Source organism: Xiphias gladius, chromosome 15 (assembly GCF_016859285.1).
Source record: "Xiphias gladius isolate SHS-SW01 ecotype Sanya breed wild chromosome 15, ASM1685928v1, whole genome shotgun sequence".
Taxonomy (NCBI): Eukaryota; Metazoa; Chordata; class Actinopteri; order Istiophoriformes; family Xiphiidae; genus Xiphias; species Xiphias gladius.
The window spans coordinates 14,163,273-14,184,019 of NC_053414.1; the positions used below are offsets into that span (position 1 = coordinate 14,163,273).

A 20,747-nucleotide genomic window follows, 5' to 3' on the forward strand; every position below is an offset into this window, starting at 1 on the left:
TGTGCCAGAAGATTCTTCAAATGCTCAGCTGTTATCTCCAGAGAAAAGTTGAAATGAAATCTGATTAGAATGAAAACATTTTCCTCTTTTATGTGTAACTGTTGTTTTTTGTTTTTTATTTTTATTTTTTTATTTTCTTTTAGCACGGGAGAAGATAAACCAGGATGGTAACACACTGTTGGTAACCAGCTTCAGTTCGACAAAGGCCACCATAACTTCACTCTCTTTACCTGAACATTGACATCCATTCCTCAGCCATGTCTAACATAAACAGTGCGCTTTGCATTGAAAATGGACAGAACGCAGATGTGTCTCTCTTACAAAAGGATAATCTTCAGGATGGTGGATTAAGCCAGCTTTTGGATTATAACGCAGAAATGGAAAGGTACAGATCTTTTGCAAACTTTTATAAAACCAATGGGGCATTTCCTCAGACTGCTAAGATTGCCCGCATCACAACACCCATTTTTCCCAGTGCTAGAATTGGCATGTCCCCTTGGAACTGCGATAACGCCATGCTCTGGGGAAGGAAATCAGCGGCAATAAACCCTAATAGGACCAGCATGCATAGAAATGACTCCCAGAGGCCGGGGAAGCCTGGCGTGCCGCCAGAGACGCTGCAAATGGCAAATAATAATTTCCTCTCTACCTTATCCCCCGAACACTGCAGACCTTTAGCAGGAGAATGCATGAACAAGCTGAAATGCGGCGCTGCTGAAGCAGAGATAATGAATCTCCCAGAACGCGTTGGAACTTTTTCCGCTATTCCGGCTTTAGGGGGCATCTCATTACCTCCCGGGGTCATCGTCATGACAGCCCTTCACTCCCCCGCAGCCTCAGCAGCCGTTACAGACAGTGCGTTTCAAATTGCCAATCTGGCAGACTGCCCACAGAATAATTCCTCGGCATCCAGTGGAAACCCAGCGAAGAAGAAAAGGAAAAGGTGTGGGGTCTGTGCACCCTGCAGACGGCTAATCAACTGTGGTGTCTGCAGCAGTTGTCGGAACCGCAAAACGGGCCACCAGATCTGCAAATTTAGGAAATGCGAGGAGCTGAAGAAGAAGCCAGGCTCATCGCTGGAGGTGAGAACCGGGGCTCTGCTTCCCCTTCTTTTGTTATTATCCCCTTGCACTCCAAAGCATTAACCTTTTCATCCAGTCACGTTCTAAGCCCTTGAAAATTGTTTCCATGCCCACCCATGCCTGAACATCCCCCTGGCTTCTCAAATCTGCCTACCCGCCTAGCCTAATTGGCAGTAATTAGGGGTGTTTGTGCGGAGCGCAAGCTGAGCTTGGCTCAGACACCCCTAATTGCTGCCAGTCAGGCTGGGGCTGGAACGCATCCGAACAACCCCGAGCTTGGCTCAGCTCCAAGCAGGGCTGGGAAATGGTTTTCAGCAGAGAGCCATCCCTCTCTGCACCCGGTCATTTTAACCAATTATGGAAACCGTCTCTGGATGGGATGAATCAATATCCCGCAAAGCCTCAGCCTCCAACCACCAAGAGATGGTGAGAGTGATGGCAGGGCCGCTGATGGCATTCTCAAAACATCACCCAAATTTTGTGTGGGGAGGGGAGTGAAGCACCCAGACTGATCCTCTCCCGCTGATCCTGTAGGAATTGATTGGGCATATACAGTTGGGTTGAGATGAAATCATTCTATATTATATTTGTGTCATTACGGCCAATTATGGATCAATCTAGGGCACGATGCATATCAGGAAAGGTGCAGTGGCAGAAAAAACAAGTGTCACTTAGAGAAGAGAAAAACATTTTAAGCACTGGCTCAATTGACAAGTAGCAAGGGTCTTCATCAAGACACAATCAGAGGACAGTGTTGTTTTTAAAGGTTCATTTTAATTGATTTATTTAGCAGATGATGTTTGGCTATCAAGGGAAAAGGCAGAATATGAATGTTTAGTTGCAAATATGGTTCTCTTTACCCTGAGAGTTTGAACTTGCTCACTGACTTAACATGTGCCTGTATGGATGAGTCACCAACAAAAGCGACCCGAAGGCCAGATGATTTGCTCATTAATTAAGTGATTACACAGAGAGGAAAAAGATGTTAATTGTAAAGTGTTACCTAATCTGCTTATGGAAAAACACCATGTTTGGTTCATTTGTTCACTATGAATTCCAGCCTGACTCTTTCATCGAATGCATGGTTGATTTTTTTTTTGTTCATATTTGCAGACAATACTGAATGTTCATTTAGAGTTGTTTTTATTATGTTTTATAGTGTAAATATCACCTCTGGCCGTGCCAGCTCCTTTTCAGGAAAGTATGGAAACATTCAATGTAGATTGAGACTGTACCTCAGGGCAAACGTTGAAGCTTGTTCTTGACCAAGAAGTTGTGACGAGCTCAATGTGACACATTATTTATTCATACAATTCTCATCCTTTATGTCTCATGTACTCTACAGTCTATTGCTACATGGAGGTTCTCTGCTAACTCAGTCCTGACTGAACCCACACCTATAATCCCTGATTATTATTTTAATAACTTTTAATGATTTTGACAGGAGTCCCAATTATCAAATGTTTTACTACTTTGCAACTAAAACAGAAATTGAGAGACTATATTTGGTCTGGTTTTTTTTGCTTTGTTTGTTTGTTTATTTTACCTCTTTAACCCCAAACAGTGGGTCAGTCATTGCAAACACAAATTGTGCAGGCAACCACTGTTCAAACCTGCTGAGCTTTACTTAAAATTTTAGTCAACATCCCAAAATTTCAAAAAGTTCCAAAAAGGATAAGTTATGGAAAAAATAACTGTACACTGCATAAAATCTCCAGACAAGTTCGAAAAGAAATTAAAGTTTTCTTAAAAACAAATGAAGAAATCTGCCAGTGCAGTGACATTATTTCAACCTGTTTCCACTTAAAAATAAACTTATTCCAAGAAATTCCCAAAAATGATCAATGAATACTGTCTTCAAACAAGAACGAATAAGTCAGGACGCTGCTTTAGAGAATCAACAGAAGTAAAACCTGATTTTAGAAACTACCTGAGACAACATGATTTACATTAAAAAAAAATAAAATTGAAATGTTCACTATATTTCATTTGCTTATGCAAATGAGACTTTTACAGTAGAACTCAAATTACAGACCAAAATGACTTGATAAGAAGGATCCTTTGGTGTGTACAAAGAAGATACTGAATCTAGATCGTTTCCATTTGGTGCAGCCATAAAAAGTGTAGTGTCACGGGTTTGAATGTCATTTAGTATCATGAAATGTAGCTTAAATTGAGTGTTGGAACAAGCTGATACAGACTATACATGTGACTTGTCATACAAAACTCTTCTGAAGGGGGAAATTATGGTGAAAGCTGGGTTTAACAGTTTGAATTAAGAGGTCATTGATTGGTTATTGGTTATGGGTTGGACGCTCCAGAGGTGTTAATCGGAAGCTCGTTTAACGTTGAGTCCATATATCATGTACTTACAGGTGTCCCAAACAGGTGTCCAGGAAGCTGGCCTCACATTCTTAATGCATGGGTAGACTCACTTTCGGAAAACATCCATTTGCAAAGACGGTTAGAATTACCAAGGGTGTGAAAAACCCCCAAACAAATCCACACTTGCTTTTAAAAGCTCCGTCACTGAGTTCAGTCTTTCTTATTATGGACTTCTCCAGCAGTAATTGTTATTTTTGACTCTGCATCTGTAATTACAGGTGCACCTTCTGCTGCGGAAATGGGTTTGAGTTTAAAGGCATCTTAGGGGTGTGGAGTTGTGCACTTGCTTAGTCTAACTTTTATATGAACATTAACGTTCTTTCACTTTGTTGATGGCGCCAATGGTCACTCGTTGTTCAGTGGGATTTGACTGAGATGTGTGAGGAATCAGTTGCTGGAGTGAGTTTAGAAGGAGAATTTACAGCCTCTACGTGCAAATTTACATGTGAACAGTAACACGTATGCAGACTCTGTCTCTCTTCTTTCTCGCTCACAAACGCAACGACGTACGCAAACCCATCAGTCAAACTCACATTCACACTCCTAGTACATGCTGTTCTCACAAACAAACAAACAAACACACACACCGAACATGAGCTGAGTGTACCTTTTGCCTTGGAAGAGACGATAAGCTACTGGCAGCCAGTTAGATTTGGCTGTCAGTGTTTTCCACATGGGAATCACCCTGAACTAATTATATCTTAAGCAGCGGTGGAAAATGCAAATCAGAATTTTACTCACACCCCTGAAATTGGAGAGCCAATTTAATCTAATACCCCCTTTAATTTAGCGCGCTAATGCAAGGCCCTAGAGAATTGCCCTGTGTCACTGCTGTGCTGTTCTGCAGCAGATTCTGCTCTCTCTCTCGCTGTCTCTGTGCTGCACTCAGGCTCCAGGATGGATTAGTCTGGCAGAGGAATCTCATCTAACCTAACATTTCCTGAGCAGTTACCTTTGCATAGCTTGAGCTCCAATGGCTCAAAGGTCCTTCATTAACTTTCAAATGAAATAATACTCATATGTGGGCAAGCTGTGTAGTCACCTCTGTTTACCTCACCTGTTTACCTCTACTTTACTTTTATTTCTGCAGAAAGGCTCATAAAAAGGACGTTAGAGTTCTGTTAAATTTTGTAAATGTAAAAGTTATACTTGCGTGGCACTAAAACTGACATTGTGAGAGCGGATCCATATGTCCTTATCATTTTTTGAGGCAGTGTTTCCCAATCTTTTTGGGTTGTGGCCCCTTAAAATGAAGTGGTGTCTACTTGTGACCACTAATCATAGGTTAAAGTCTTGGTATGGACATAATTTGTGAGCAAAGATTAATTTTCCTTCTCAGGCTATTCCATTTGAGGGATTTGTAGAGGCTAAAAGACGTAAAATGCAAAAATATAATTAATGAGAATATACTATAATTACAATAAGGAAAACTAAACATAACTTTGTGTAACAGAAATATTTCTTTTTTCTTTCTAATCCTATTAATCATCTTGTTACCCTTCAGATTTATTTTAGGACCCTTTGCTGGGGCCCCCGACCCTCAGGTTGGGAACCACTAATTTAGGGTATTTAGTATTCAGCATCCTACAAGTGGCTCGATGGTAGCAGTCTGCTTTAAAAATATTATATATTGAATGCAAGACATGGTGTCTTTGTAGCATGTAAACTGCTAAGTTTATAATGCAATTTTACCTAATTTCTGAAGTTTCTGTTTTGAATCATATTCAATGTATTGACAATTTTTGTTTAAGATACATTTTTGGGGGCTTTTTGCCTTTATTTGATTGTAAATGAGATGAAGAAATTGGATTTACTGAATACTACATGAGTGGCACCGTGACAAGTAGAGCTCTCATGTTAATGCTAATGTTCTGACATGAAACCATATGTATTAAAACTAGAATAATGTAGATGTCATAGGTTTCCCATTCACTTGAATGGGCAGCTCTCAGACATGTCTAAATCAACATCCTCAATCATTATACACTTTGATGGGAAACATCGTCATTGTTTTCAGAATCACAGGATTTCAAGTGCCAGTTCACAGGGTTCTTGACAGTATTGACAGGAACAATGTAACTTAAACAGCACTTCTGTTTTTTGCGTTCATAATACTGCAAAAACAAAGCAAAATCCTTGAAATAACAACATCCAGAGAGGCTCCTAATTGATTAATAGTATAACACAGTGTAGAAAAAGCAGGAAGAGGGCAAAACAAGATCCAATTGAAAGGATTTCTCCTTTCAATTAACATATGTCAAAGGCCAGCATCAAGTCATGTGCTGGAAAACCTGGAGTAGGGGGGTATTTTTTTCTCTCACTGTCTCTCTCCCTCTGTTCTTTGTGCAGTGTTGATATGAGTACATGAAATGGTTGAGATGAAAAGGTGGCATTGCTGCCTGGAAACCTTTGCTATTGCGATAAAAGACAAGGCCCAAAATGGTAGGAAGAAGGACCTTGAGGAAAATAGCTTGGATTCAGCCTCTTAATGAGAGTGCAGGAGCCAAATAAGCAACAGCAGCCAGGTCTAATTTGTTTTAGGTGTGCTCAGAATAGATAAGGACAAATCTGTGGCCTTCACCCCATCCCCCCAACCTTTGCCTCCCTGGAGATAACACCGAGTGCTCCGAGCCAATCTCCATGGGCAAAGGAGAGGGGGTAAAGAAATAAAAAAAAAAAATGCAGAGAAGGAAAAGCCTGAGGGACAGACGGCCTTTAGATCTGCAGATCTCTAACTTACTGGATTTATTCAAGCTTTAAAACTGCAGATTAATTTGGTCGCAGAGGTCTGGGGGAGTGTGAAAAAAAAGAAAAATGAGGCTGTACGCTGCTGCACATCTCAACCTAAAGGGCAACCTTAAGCTCCTGTCAAGACAATAGGATTTTGCCATCTGAACATGCAGACCGCTTAATTATATACATCTTCCCTGCAAGCTACCATCAGCTACTTAAGAGCATGGGCCCCGTTATTCATTGTCATGCCCTTTTTCCCCTAGATTGGTCGTGCCGTGTGGATTTTCTGTCAGCTTCCATTTGCACAGGGTAGCTGTCATCCTCAGGCCTTTGCTGTGCTCAGAAAGGCACAACCACATGGCACTGTTAAAGAATTCATCGTTTTTGCCACCGCCACCAATTAAGGCCAAGGCATAATCGGAGGCGTCCAGACGATGCCCTTACATTATGTGGTCTGTCGCCTTCTCTGCCCCCGTTTGATTTAACATCCCTGGTTCAGCGGTGAAAAAGAACTCATTGTCATTATCTTTATTATAGTGCGAAGAGAGAGAGGGAGAGAGAGAGAGAGAGAGAGGCACGGGGGGAGGAAAGCACCCCAGTGGAAGGTGGACAGCGTGAAAGAGCAGGTGCGGGAGGACGTTAATGCGTGGCACTTTAAATTTTAAACAGATGAGAATAAATTATTGATGCTGACTCTGGCTGAGAAGTTAAAAGGTATCTCGTCATTACTGAGAGGCTGTATGAAAAAGTGTGAGAGGAAAGTCTTCAGTAAATGCATCAGGGGACTGTAATGAGCACAGAACATCGCGAAACAGGGATTTTTCTCCTCCAGAAAAAATTAGGAGTTCTTGACTTATTTTGATTCCTGTGTGAATTTTATGTCCAGGCTCTCATGTAACAATTAAACTCTACTAATACTTTTTACAGAGCATTTTCCTCATTGAAAAAGTGCAACAAGGCCAGGGGCAAATGAGTGACTGAACTGATGTAACATTAAGAGCCAGGTTAGAAAAGTTGTCCTTGTACGTGGTATTCCCCATTCTCGATGAGCTATTAACCTAAATTCCTCCACCAGGCATAAAGCTGCTTCCTTTGTGGCCAACATCATACATGTATTAATTGTGTGTCCTTACACACGGTACACTGTAGAGTAAACTACACGGGAAAATGATGCACATTTCCATTCAAGCCCCACATGATTTTCTTTCATATAGAACCTAATGGTCACAGGATCACTCCTTTCTTATTTCAGGATGACATTTTTAAGTCACTCTCATATTTGGACCTAGAATAGGAATCAATCCAATTTACTGGCTACCTGTTAAGAAAAGGAGAGCTAGATTAAAAAAATATACTGTAAGTCATAGGGTCACTATGGCTAGTTGCCTTTTTTTTTTAAGGACCAAGGGATGTTGAATAGTCATCAAATCAAAGCTAGCTATTTCAATTACTCAGGCTATAAAGAGCACGGGTGATGAAGTACTGTCGACTGATGGAAAATTCTTACTGAAAAAACGATATTTCACCTCATATCAACAAACAGAACTTGAATATAGACCCGTTTTTAGCCACCCTACTGCAAGCACGGGGCTCGAAGAGTGACAGTACTGGTCAGTTAGTTGGTCAGTGCGTTCGATCAAATTTGGTCCAGATAGATGTACACTAAGGAAAAGTAAGACATCGTTTAACCATTCCCGGCACATTTTTTGTCGTTGGTTAATACAGTGCCCGGTAGCTTCTGGTCATACAAGATTTATAATTCACGTAACATTGTAACAGTGGTTTTATTTGCTGAACAGATTTGACAAAATTGAGTTCACAGTTTCTGCAGTGTTTACACTGGAGATTCAGCAGGACGGCACTGGGCAAAAGTCATGTAGTTTTATCTGGCTCCGTCTTTTTGAGAATTTGATGAATGTGATGAAGTTAATGCATTAACCCACATTCTACAATCATGTTCCAGTAGAGTGCAATTAAAAAATGGAACTGATTGCTAAGAGGGCCACAAGTCACCACTAGCTCATGATATAGGGTTGTAATAATACAATGGTAATTCTATAGTAAGTCTATTGAAATCCTACAGTTACCACAAAAATCGGTGTTCACCTTTTTATACTAGAGGAAAGCAGCACCAGACCGGACCTGCATTGACCCCAAGGTGTTGATGATGTGCTCTATATGATGATTTGTATTTCAGTCTACACCTTTGCTCTCTCTCTGTCTCTCTTACTCTCTCTCTCTCAAACATCGATCTCTTTGACAGACCACTAACTTACAGTTCTGCTATCGATTTCTAACATTTTTCCTCGAGTCAAACCTCAAAACTGTCCTCGCTGCTCGTAACACTTGCTTCCTACTACGGCTCTGGTTGACTGGACAGTTCTTGTTGCCTAAGATGAAGACATGTCCCTGCGCTCAATACCAGGATTTGCTGTAGAGCAGCATATTTGAGGGTCCAGACTGGAGCTGATGTTGCATTAAAAACTTGTTTTTTCAGTTTTGTTTGTTTTTGTTTGTTTGTTTCATGTTTTGTTTGTTTGTTTGTTTGTTTTTTGTTAGATATGAAGCTTGTTTGAATTAAGCAAACTGTTATTATCGGTGCATGATGATACAGTTATGAACTGGAAGCCTAATGAAAAGTCTTCCTTGTCAGTGCAAATGCTTAAATGCTTAAATCTCTGTAATCGAAGTTTGAGGATCAGTTGACAATCAACAAGGAAACAAACAATAAGTAAACATGGATATCATGAAAAGAGCAATGTGAATTGGGTAGTTTCTCGCAACTCAGGCCCAATCAGTCATTTATCTCCTTTTGTTTATGTTTGGAACAAGGATTGTGCCATTTAAAGTGGTTTTTCTTTGTCAGCAAACTCTTAAATCTCAGGTTGACCCAAATTAAAAAAGTTACAGGAACATTTTGATGTTTTTCTATGCTCTAACCCATCAACTGTGCACAAGTTTTGTAACTTTTTAACTTGCAAACCTACTGGATACAGGTTATAATATTGAGCTGCAAAAGAAAAAAGAAAATTCTGTGTCCAATGTATGTAAACCGCATTGTAGTTGGCAAAGAAATTAGAATTGCAGTCCTGCAGATGCGCGAATGAGTTTGTATCTGTAGGTTCAAATGCAGTAATGACAGAAGGCCTTGTGCCATTCATCCAAGAAAACTGACATGAAAGTGAATTTGTGAGTGACATTGGATGAAGGGAGAAATCGGTCAACGTGGTTTTAGCGTCTCAGTTTCTGCAAGTCAAATCCTCGCATGTTGCCACCTCCTCTATTGTGGCTCTGCTCTCAGAGTATGAATATTTCATGGCAAGCATCTGACACCATGCCCAGAAAGATATTTCAAGGTTTAATTTTTTTTTTTTTTTTTTTTTCTGATGGAAACCCTGGGGTTAGAGAGTGTCACATAGGCATGAAGTCAGTCTGTGGCCCCCAGGCAAAGGATAGGATTTATGATGCACCAGTTGATGACATCAGGTGGATATTTTCATTCCTGAGCAGAGAGCCCCTTTGTCCTCCACGACTGATAAACCATTGAGCTTTTCACGGTTTGTTGTCACTCCTCGAAAGATCTTTCTTTGGCGTTCTGTTGTATAGACAAATGATTTCAATCTGCTCCGAGCACAAGCTGTGTTTTGACAAACTGTGACCGGTTTCCCCATCTGATCAGTGTGGAGCTGGAATGACTAAGCAGGGGGGAGTCTGCTTGGATTAGCTCTGTCTTAAATGCTGCCTTTAGCATATTACATTGCCCACTGGCTTTCTCCTAACGATATCTCTCTTGTTTTCATCTTTGTTAAGTTTAACTTTCCAGTTTAACTAAAGCCTACTTATGTAATTCCTCGTTTTAGGTTGCTTCAGGTGGAATATTAGTCTTATGACTCTAACTAGATGACTTTAATCCTTGTTTCTTTTTCTTCTTAGGGAGGGACATTTTCTCTCTCATGTCTAGAGAGCTGACCTTACAGTATTATTGTATGTGCATCTCAGTTAAATTAAATAAAACCAAATTAAGACTTCCGTCACAGCCTTGGATTTTCCAACAGTATATATAAATGCATCGGTACAGTGGTTTCCAACCTTTTTGGCTTGTGACTCCTTAAACTGGAATTAAATGCTTCTCTGAAGATTCACAGTCTAATGGGTAACTGTGGGTGGCAGACATGCACATCTCCCAAACCACGGCTACACGTCCTGTGGACCTGCATGTCAAGCAAGTTGATTGGTTGATTCAACTCATTTGGGGAGACAGGTATGAAACTGAGACAAAATCAACGTAAACGGTCTACATACAGGATTTACTTTGTAACCACTAGAGTTATAAAGTGGGAGAAGTGTTTTTCCATACTCTGAATTCTCGTTTCAAATTTTCCTTTTCATGATATCCTCAGTATTACTTGACATAGACACACAGGAGTCATCTGTATAATTGAACCATACTATAGGGCCACCAGTTTAAATCCGTTCAACCTTGTTTCTGAAAGATCATGTTTGTTTTTTCAGTTCTGTTTGGAATGGAGGTTCATACCCATGAGCCTCGGCTCCCTTTACTATGGAGAAGAAGCCAGTCAGACACAAACCAGTGCTGTAGCAACTCTTTGTTGTGGTGGTTGTTAGCACAACACAATGTCTTGGTTGCTGAATGTTTCAGAAAATTTACCCAGAGTCACAAACTGGATTAATTGTTTACAGACTGTAAAATAAGTTTCTCAAGAGGGAGCTTTAGCTTCCACCTACTGTTATGGCACACATGACAAAAGTTTACGTTTTTTTTCTTACCATTACACACCTTGGGAGTTTTAGTCATTTTTTTCACCTTACATTCTTGTGTACACAGGTTTGTGTCTTCAGCTTTTAAGAACCAGACATTTTCTAACACAGTTGGATGATTGTACCGATGACTCAATGAGCAAGGTTTCATGTCTAGCCAAACCTCGTGGCTTGGATAGACTGGAAGTGCTTCAACTGTGAGTCACCCAACACTGTAAATAAAAAAAAAAATTAAAAAAATGAATGGGAATTTTACTCTCACAACCAGGGGGCATTGGGTTTGAAACTCTACTGTTGGGGTCCTGACCCAGAGGTTGGAAACCACTACATTAGTACCCAATTCTTTAGAATCTTTAATGCCTTGTTGGGAGTGAAGTGCACATTTAATACCAGCAGCTTTTGCTTAAAGATTCTTCAGTATAAGCAGATGAAAACTGGATGTACAATACATATTCAAAACCTTATTTACTAAACAGAAATTTTTGTTACTCACTGAATTTGATGCACAGATTAATTTGACTCCCATGAAGTCCCATTTACCTGAGTGCAGTTAAAGATTCCATTTCAGCTGTTCATTTTATAATTCTAACCTAAATATTATGTTGATTTACAGTAAATATGCAGAGCTCTGTGTATAGACCTTCTGAGTTTAAGGGCTCCCACACAGATGCTGAGAAATCTGCTCAAAACAAGAAGTCCTGCTCCTACTTTGCATTTCAATTTAACATTTCAGAGAACTGGCAGCATGTTGCCTCGCTTAGCCCTTGCTTCGTTACACCCACATGGCTTCTCGCCGTGCTTGCTGACGTCTTCCACTGTTCAGAGGGCTGCAACTTGGCTGGGAAATTGGGGATTTCCATACAAGATCCCTCAGGTATCTAAACACTCAAACGCGTGTCCTGCTCATCTTTGCCCTCCTCCATTGCTCCCATCCTACAATGCCTGCCCTTCTCCCTGCTCACACTGCTCTGATTTCCCATCTCAGAGCTCAGCTGACCTCTCTGCTGCATCTGTTTGTTTGGTTCTCCTGAAATCTCAGCAGCACCTGAAAGCGTCTCTGCTGTCTCCCATATAGGGTTTGCTCCCAGAGGAGAGTTAGCTTCGTAGCAGCCCTGTGTAAAATTGGTTCACTTGGACAAGGGTACTTAGGTGAAGCTAATTGAAATGGAGGCTGGCACTGTTGTACTTAGTAGCAGGTAGGTGATCTCAGCTACAGACGGCAGCCTCTGACCCAAGAGTGCTGCCTCAGTTTCTTCCTACAAGGGTCAGCTCAGCCTCTCTCTGTGTGGGCAGGGATTTTCCATGCATGATAAATGGAAGAGGCATGGCGTCTGAGCGCTGTTTCAGCAGCAAAAAGTCGCTCCCTTTTTAACCTAGATAGCTCACGCTGTGTGGGAAGATTGTGCGAGATTATATTCTGTGTTATAGGATGAGAGAGTTCTAAATAGTTACTGAAGTAGTGTTACTATTTAAGCATACCAGACAATGTGGAAACTCTAAAAGGAAATATGCATCTTTAAGGCCTTGTTTCTGCCATAGCATGTTATTCTGATGACAAATACTGATGAATTACTGGACAAAAACTCTTTGAGTATAAGCATTAGTTATTCATATAAGCAACGTTTAGTGATGATGATTGTAAATATTCCACCACTTTTTTATTAGCAAGGTTTCTTTTTTTTTTTTTCCAATCATGTAAGTGAGAAATCCTTGTACTGCACAAAAACTGTAGGGAGGAGGTGAGGATGGATGGTTGTGGGAACAAAACCCATGATTTTAACAAGACACAATTAACAAGTGCATCTCCTGTGTTTTTAGATTCAGGCCACTTGGTTAGGGCAAGGGAAACATTGTGGTTTTGGTTAGATATCTAAAGTGTTTTAGGATTGATTTGACAGGAGTGGATATTGAAAACACATGAAATGTGTTGATAGTCAGCATTTTGTGTTTAGTATGAACATTTTGCTTTGATAAACGTAATGTTTAGGACACAGGGTTGAAATATTGAATACACTTTATTTTAAGCCCCCCTGTTTAGCATCTATAGCAGTACAAGCGTTTAATAAATGGTTTATAACACATTAAAATGGAAAACTACATTATAGTAATTTGTATATGAATTTTTAACTCCTCTTGTGGGCACCCATAAGTTTAAGATGCTGTATAAACAATTAATAAATGACAATATAGTAAAACACAGTTGTAATGATATAAAATATGTCTTCATAGGAGAGGTTTTAATTGCTGACAATTACTGTACATTAATAAACACTTTAAAATGTGGCAAACAACTATATTATAGTGTGTTATAAACAATTTATTAAATGCTTGTATACTACTTATAACTGCTAAATAGGTGAACTTAAAGTGTTACCAAAATATTTGTTAGCTTCCATCCACCATTAAAACCTAGTTATGGCTTCTTGTAGTGATCCTATATGTTCATACTACCTATGGTTACTGATACAGCATCATAGACAAAGACATTCGATGTCATTAAACTCAATGATAAACACCTGCATGGCACAATTAAAGGAAGACTTAAGAGGCATCCAGTGGCTCAGTGGCTAAAGCTACAATATGCAAGTTCTGGAAATCAAGCTAGCGCTAGCATGAGACTCGATGGCAAACCCCTCCGTTCCTCCCACCCCTCCCACTCCCTGATCCATTAAGCTCCACTCAGCCCTCCACCTACATCCTCGTCATGTTCGTTGTCTGAGCTAATGCAGGAATCCAATAAAACGAAGGTGGAGTTAACAAAATCAAAAAATGAAAAAAAAAGCAAATATCAAACGAGTCGGTCCCATGTACGGGATATGTATCTCTCTCTTCATGGGATGCAAAATGTATTTCAGAATACCTGTGTACAGTTAATATTATTTGCTACATTCTCACTTGTTAATTATACTTCGAATAGCTTTTGGACCGCTCTCTTTCTTCAAGTAAAGCTGGTTAATACCCCAGAATTGAAATGGTAAATTCACAGTGAGTCACAAACGGCAGAAATCCGATGCTGTACTGCTCTCTGTGGTCCAAAACCTTCAAGTACCCCACTCCTCAGACCACACCCCAATTAGTGATGTCACTGGCTGTCACTGGCAGGTGTTTTGCATTTGGCAAAATGGAAAACATCAGCTGTGACATCACTAATTGGGCCGTGTCCATGGGAAAATGGCAGGTTGCAGTTCAGCAGTTTCCTTCATATGTTTTTCTGTGTGGATTTACATTTTAAAGCATTTGACTGTAGCCGTCTCAGTTGCTATCAACATATACTGACTATGGTACCTCATAAAGTGAAATATTGCAGTGCTGCCCCAGTTAAACTGGGCCCGTTCCATTTCACAATCCACTCAATGGCTCCCTGACTATTTGATAAAAAGTGTATTTTCTGAGGCTTGGCCCGTCTTGCTGCAAATCCACTCCTATGGAACGCTAGTAAAATATACGTCCTACAGGAATACTGCACTGTAATTACATTCCCCCATTAGCATACGGAGGCTTGGAGTCACTCTGCACTCACCCTCCAGCAGCACTTTGCCATATGGTCCGTCTGCACTTCTCGGGCAATATTTGGCAAGACTCTTGCAGAAGGTCAAATATCAAGTCAGAGGACTGTGCCAGAATTGCATCTATGCTAATTGCTCGCTCTCTCTCTTCCTCTGCTCCCTCATCTATCTCATGCTCCTCTGCTCTTCGCTCTCTCCCCTCCCTCTCTTCCTCTCCCACTGAAGTAAGTAATCTGCTTTAGGATGTTTCTGAGATGGAGATGGATTTGGTTTTCCTTCGCTGCCCCTCAGCCTAATCTCCCCCCTGTGACCATCCCGCCTCTCCCAGGCACAGCTCTTAAGCACACCATGATACATTCCCCCGCCACCCCTAGTCCATACGTGCCTAGTCAGCAAAAAATTCCCAAATTCCTCATTACTCACAAACATCCACAATACACTTAGCTTGATTTGCTCAAAGGGATGCCTGGAACTTGAATTAAAAGATTGTAGCTGTATTTCAGTATCGGTACATTACCACAACATTGGTGTGCTTGGATTCTTTGTGTGCATACATTAGTGCTGTGAGTACATTCAAGTAGGGAGGTAATCTGTATACATATGCTATTGAGAGAATAAATAGGTGGAGAGTTTATGGCATTCCACTTAATTTGTTAATATCTCAGACTTAGAGTCCTCCATGCAAAATCAAATAAGCTGATGATCTGGGCAGAATGTGAGCAGAAAAAATGCTGGGAAATGTCTGCAAGGGTTGACAGAGCACTGAAAACTCAGTGTACTGTCAACCTTGTAGAGGTTTTGATCTCACATTAATTCATTAGGGGATTAAAATGCTGGTGTAAAAATTAGAACTGATTAAAAATAAATGCTTATAGATCATACACCCTCATTTTTTTTATTTAAATTCATTATAAACTGGAGGGTGTGAAAAAAATTGTGAAAAATGAATGTTGTGGAATGAGAGCGGGTATATGACCTCTGTGGTCCTACACACCACAGGAATTTAAACTCCTCGCAGTCTGCTGTCCGGTGATCTCATATTTCTGTAGTAAGGATGAGATGTTTCCAAGCAATAACATAGCATGAATGTTTGGACAAATTGTAAGAAAAATGAGTTAATTCGTTGCAGTCCTTCAGCTTTATTTCATTTGAGGATATAAGTACTGTAACTACTAAAACAACTACATTCTTTCACTTCTCAGTATCTTTTTTTTGGCTTTTTAATTTATATTTCTAAGGTTTAATAATGTCATTATCATATTTTGAAAGTTATACTATGTAAGTTATACTGTAGTCTGTGGTAAAAGTGAAAATTTAGACCTTTCTAATCTTATCTTATGAAACACTGCTGGCTGGCAGCATGACACTTTGTATGATAATTGAGTTAAATATAGATTTGTTATATATAGTTTCAAAATAGCATTCTTTTCTATTCTTGCATGGACAAAAATCAATGTTATCACACTAAAACGTTTCAGTTCCAATATTAACAAAAGGAATACCAGCCATACTGATATCTAATACTCCTTTAAATGTTTATTTATAGGGGACAATGCAAAGTAATCAACACTGACATATTAACAACATGGATGTAAATGTGTCAGGTTTTGCTCAACAGACAAAAAGCATTAAAAAAAACATTTAGTTTTTAGTTACAATCAAAGACACAAAGTTAACCATCTGAAACAAATATTACAAACAGACAAGTACAAAACACTATAATCGCATACAGTATATCTGAATAGATTTTAACCAAATTTTAGGTTTAATTTTAAAAAAAAAGTTTTATGCAGTACAGCGCAGTTCCATTTCCAAACTTTGCTGTATCTGAATGGGGCAAAACAATCGCCTCTGGCAACTGCCCTATAATACAATAATGATTTAGATTTAGATTCAACAAATATTCCATTATAGTCAGCTTACCTATTTAAAATTACTATTCACATATATAATTGATGTTTTTGATGATTATCATTTGTAATTGCAGGTAATAGTCAAGGTTTAAGCCTGTGCGCAGAGTAGAATCTGTTTGCGTAACGGTGTTGTAATGCAGGACTGGGGGCAGTGGCGTGTGGACGACTATAGATGAGTGGTCTGTCCGTGATAGCGGCCTTGGAGAGGTACCTTTTATAAACGACACTGGGTGACTAAAATATTGGCTACAAGCTTCAAGATGAGATTTCAACCCCCACCCACCAACGCTGGTTAAGAGCGCAGGTGATGGATTGCTATGCCTTCCAGGTTTGAGTTTGGCAACGCCCCAATATTCCCGCAGAATAAAGTGACAGGCAATATATAACACATCAGTTAAGGCCGACTGCACCGCTGAAACTTTTTCCCCCCACCTCTTTCTTAGACCTGGAGATCAGCCCTGAATGTTTGGCTGGCTCTCAAAGTCCTCCTTCCTTGACTCTGATGAAACATGCTCTTTCCTCATCCTTGCTTCTCATCTCTTCCGAGTTTTGTCTCCCTCACCACCGGTTTGCCCAAGAAAATAATCAAAGTCCTTTCCCCACATGCTGTCATTTTATATTGAAATGATCACAGACTTTGGGGCTTGAAAGGTGCAAGGTGTTCATGGAAAAAAGAAAACAAATTGACTGACCTGGGTTTGCACACAAATTTGAACTGCAGTGGTGACGCTGTGTGAAAAGTGTTTGTAATTATGTTCAAGAAAACAAAAAAACAAAAACCAAAAAACAGCCAGCATCCAGACAACTAAGGCAGTGTCAGCTGGAGATTGTGTGTGTGTGTCAAGAGAGAGGGGGGTGATAGTGGCATTTATTTGTATATACAGTATTTTGTTTGCAGCCTGTCAGAGCTGGATCGCGGAAAGGATTGTGGTTATGAAAAGTGGCCCGGTTCCCCATCTGTAAGTTAATAAATAATGGGTACTGTCAGGGTAATGTATGGGCCATGTGTTATAATGAGCAAACACATCAGCACAATCCCACAGGCTACTATTCAACCTGCCCAGTGCCACTGTTTCTCCCTGAGATTCCTCCCTTCTTTCTGCCTCTTTCTGCTTTCCTCATATCTGTCTCTGGCCTCCTTCAATCCGCTATCCGATCTCCACTCTGATTTTTCCGCCGCTACACATTTTTGAAAAAAAAAAATCCACCCGTAATTATGGTGAATTAAAAGTTTCATGATGTTGTGTATGCCTGTGTGTGTGCCTTAAGTGTGTTAGTGTGAGGGTTGGGGGGTCTGTGACAAGGCTGGCTGGGAGCATAGAGCTGAGGGTTAGTGCCAGACATGTCTCAAGAGAAACCGGGGCACATTTGCAATCACCCTGAGTTCAAAAGGGTAATTTATTCACAGTCTGTGGTTAAAGTAGGTCTGCTCAGAATGCCAGTGGGATTGTGCCGGGAAGCAGAGTAGTAGAGACACATTATTTTCATTTTTTCTCTCCCCTTCTAGTTTTTTTTCTTTTCTCCCTCCCGCTCCTGCTTTTTGCCCTCATCGCTCTCTTCATCGCCTGTTGTTGTTTCTGCGAGCTCTGTGTGGCGTCTTTTAACACACGCCGGCGAGCATATTTCACTTTTACACTCATCCACATTGACGTCTCGGCGCTGATTGAATTTTGAGGCGCTGCGGCGTCTGCGATTATCATCCTCATCGTCTTGAGTGGTTTATCTCCGGCCCCGGCGCAGTCTGACGCCAAGGCTGCAGGGGAAGGGAGGGGCAGGGCAGGGATGGGCTGGGGTTGAGGACTGTGCACGTATTTTTATTATTTGTGTGGAAAAAATAGGAAGGATTGGCCTTAACCTGGATCTTTAACTCTGCTCTTCCTGCAGAGGTAAGAGCTGCCTTTTCAGACTCCGCTTTAGTCTCGCCGGTTTGATTATGATTCAACATCTAGCCAGTGTCGTCCTTCTACCACCTCGTCTCAATCAGCCGTCGACGAGGCTTCACCACTAACTGCTCCTGCCAGGTTCAGTTAGGATCACCGGGTGTCATGGCTGCCCAGAGCCCACACACTGCCTCGTGGAATCAGCAGAGAATTATTCCACCACATGTCAGTTTTACTATGTTGTTATCACCGAAAGCCACCGACAGACACTTAGAATACACTGCCAACTGTGGCGGTGTGGTGGGGTTAATTCGAGGTCTGGAGAAATCTCTTCCTCCTCCTTCAGTCAGTTCAATACTCAGTCGTGCTCATTCATTGCTGGAGCGGGAAATTGTCTTCCTCGCGGTGTGACATTGTAGCCAGGTTGTTTTGTATGCTCTGCTGCAGAGGCAGCGGTGTTGACATCAGACTGAGCCGCTGCCACGGCGTCTTGATTTGAGGTGAAACCTTGGTGTTGCTCCCGTGTCCCTAGTGTGACACTATCAACCCTTACCTTCTCCCCACCTTTCTCTCTTCCCTCAGCCTTCATCCCTCTCTGTTTCTCCCTCTGTGTATGTTGTTTCTGTATTCTTGTGTCTCTTCTCCCTCGCTCTCCCTGGCGGTTGATGGAGTGATTTTGACGGCACATGCAGGTGGGGGAGCGAGCAACGCAGAGCTGTGCTAATTGAGCCTTCTTTGTGCCTGGTCACTGCAGTGTGCCGAGGCCCGGGAGTGAATCCAAGCAGCACTCAAGAGCCCCACTGGATCAATAACGTGGGAATTTAACAAAACAGAGACATGCCGAGTGCCCAGATCAGGGTCATTATTGTCTCTGGCGAGCCGCACTTCCACCAGGGACTGATCAATGTGAGAATATGGATCAAGATAAACATTCTCATCTCCCCTTTCTCTCCTCTTTACCTCTTAGAGCATCACGTTCTAGACCAAGAGAGCAGAGCTTAAGGCTGAAAGCACCCTTGTGGATGCACCACGTCCAATGTATACTCGCTCGTTGTGCTTTGTGCTTTTCCTTGTGCTTCAAGAGTTGTCATAGTCCTCTGACAGACATATTGATATTTTCTGCTGGAAGTTCTTAAAGATCATGGTTCTTATTTTTAAGCAATGTGTTGGGACAAATTAGTTCTATAGTTCGTAAGACTTCTTGTCTTTAGCTCAATATTTTGTTGCCACAAATATCTGGTAGCTCTTACTATTTCATTTTATCAGAGATATCATGTCAGTGAACTTACAGGTCTATCAGTACTTTTGATGGGGTTTCCATTCCGAAAATTGTATAGTGTATATTTCAGATGGATTTACAGTACGGAGATGTCCTGTGTCTCTGGAGTTAACTAAAAAACTAATAAGATAGCTGACATTTGTATTTTCATACGACTTTTGCCAATAATATACTGGAATTGGAGATAAGCTTCTTTTATTTGTTGGCCACTTTCTTCCATCCGCATTTGTTTCAAACAAACCGCTGTTGATGCTGCTGGAAATGTGAAGTGCATCATTATTGTTTGTTGTTTATTGTTTAATTGCAATCAGTGCCAGGTTGGTCACTTTGATATGAATTCTTCATAAAATAAAAGCAGACATTTATGTTTGAAAATGTTTTGTATGGTTAATTTAAGCTGGAATAGTTAAAGTCCTGAGTACTTAAAGCCGTCAGTGGTGAGAAGAATGTGGAAAACCCCAAGTATGAAGAACTGTAAAGTGGTCAGTTTGCTAAAGAAGGCCACATCATCCTTGTATTGCTCACATGTTTATGTGGCTTTTACTCTGGGCAACCAGAGGTAAAAAATATTTGAGGGGAGATCATCATTTCTATTCTACACAGCAAACCCATTGGAATTCATCATTAATTGTTTTTCTCTTATATCGAATAAAAAGCAGAAATGACGTGAAAATATGTTTCTAAAAAAGCCTAATAGCTCCCAAATATGATAAAACACAATTAATCGAGCTACAGTGATATAAAAAGGGGACATGGCATTAATCATTGCGATTAAACATCAGATCTGTGAGAGTGTCCTGACCCTTGCAAAACATGATGGTGTTTGATTTCATCCATGATTTTCAATTGGTAGTGACGGTATCCTGTTGTTCATTTTTCCCCTCCATTATTAACTTGGAAGGATAATAGTAATTGCTTATTGTGGTGTGAAAAAATGGTAAATGGTTGCTCCACACATACGAAGAACTGTATGCATCCAAAATTTGTGTGATGCAGAGCCAGCACCTGTCAATGTGCGGCTCACCGTTACAGACTAGGTATAGCCTTGGTGCCTGCAGAGAAAGAATATCCTCAGATTTTATAGAGGCTACATCTATTGTTTAATAAACACAGTTAGCTGATAGCCTTGTCAGAGAAGTGTTTGCAGACCCTGTTTCTTTCGTTTATTAATTTCAAGTTTATTCTAATTA

At 40.7% G+C, this 20,747-nt stretch overlaps 1 protein-coding gene across 1 annotated transcript in view; it reads left to right on the top strand.

The window, feature by feature from the left end:
• Positions 1-257: 257 nt before the first annotated feature.
• The window catches only part of cxxc4 (CXXC finger 4), a 52,341-nt gene continuing 31,851 nt past the window's right edge, over positions 258-20,747 (top strand). Inside the window, exon 1 of the mRNA XM_040146739.1 lies at positions 258-1,082. Coding sequence (XP_040002673.1) covers positions 258-1,082 — 825 coding nt within the window. The remainder of the gene's footprint in view (positions 1,083-20,747) is intronic.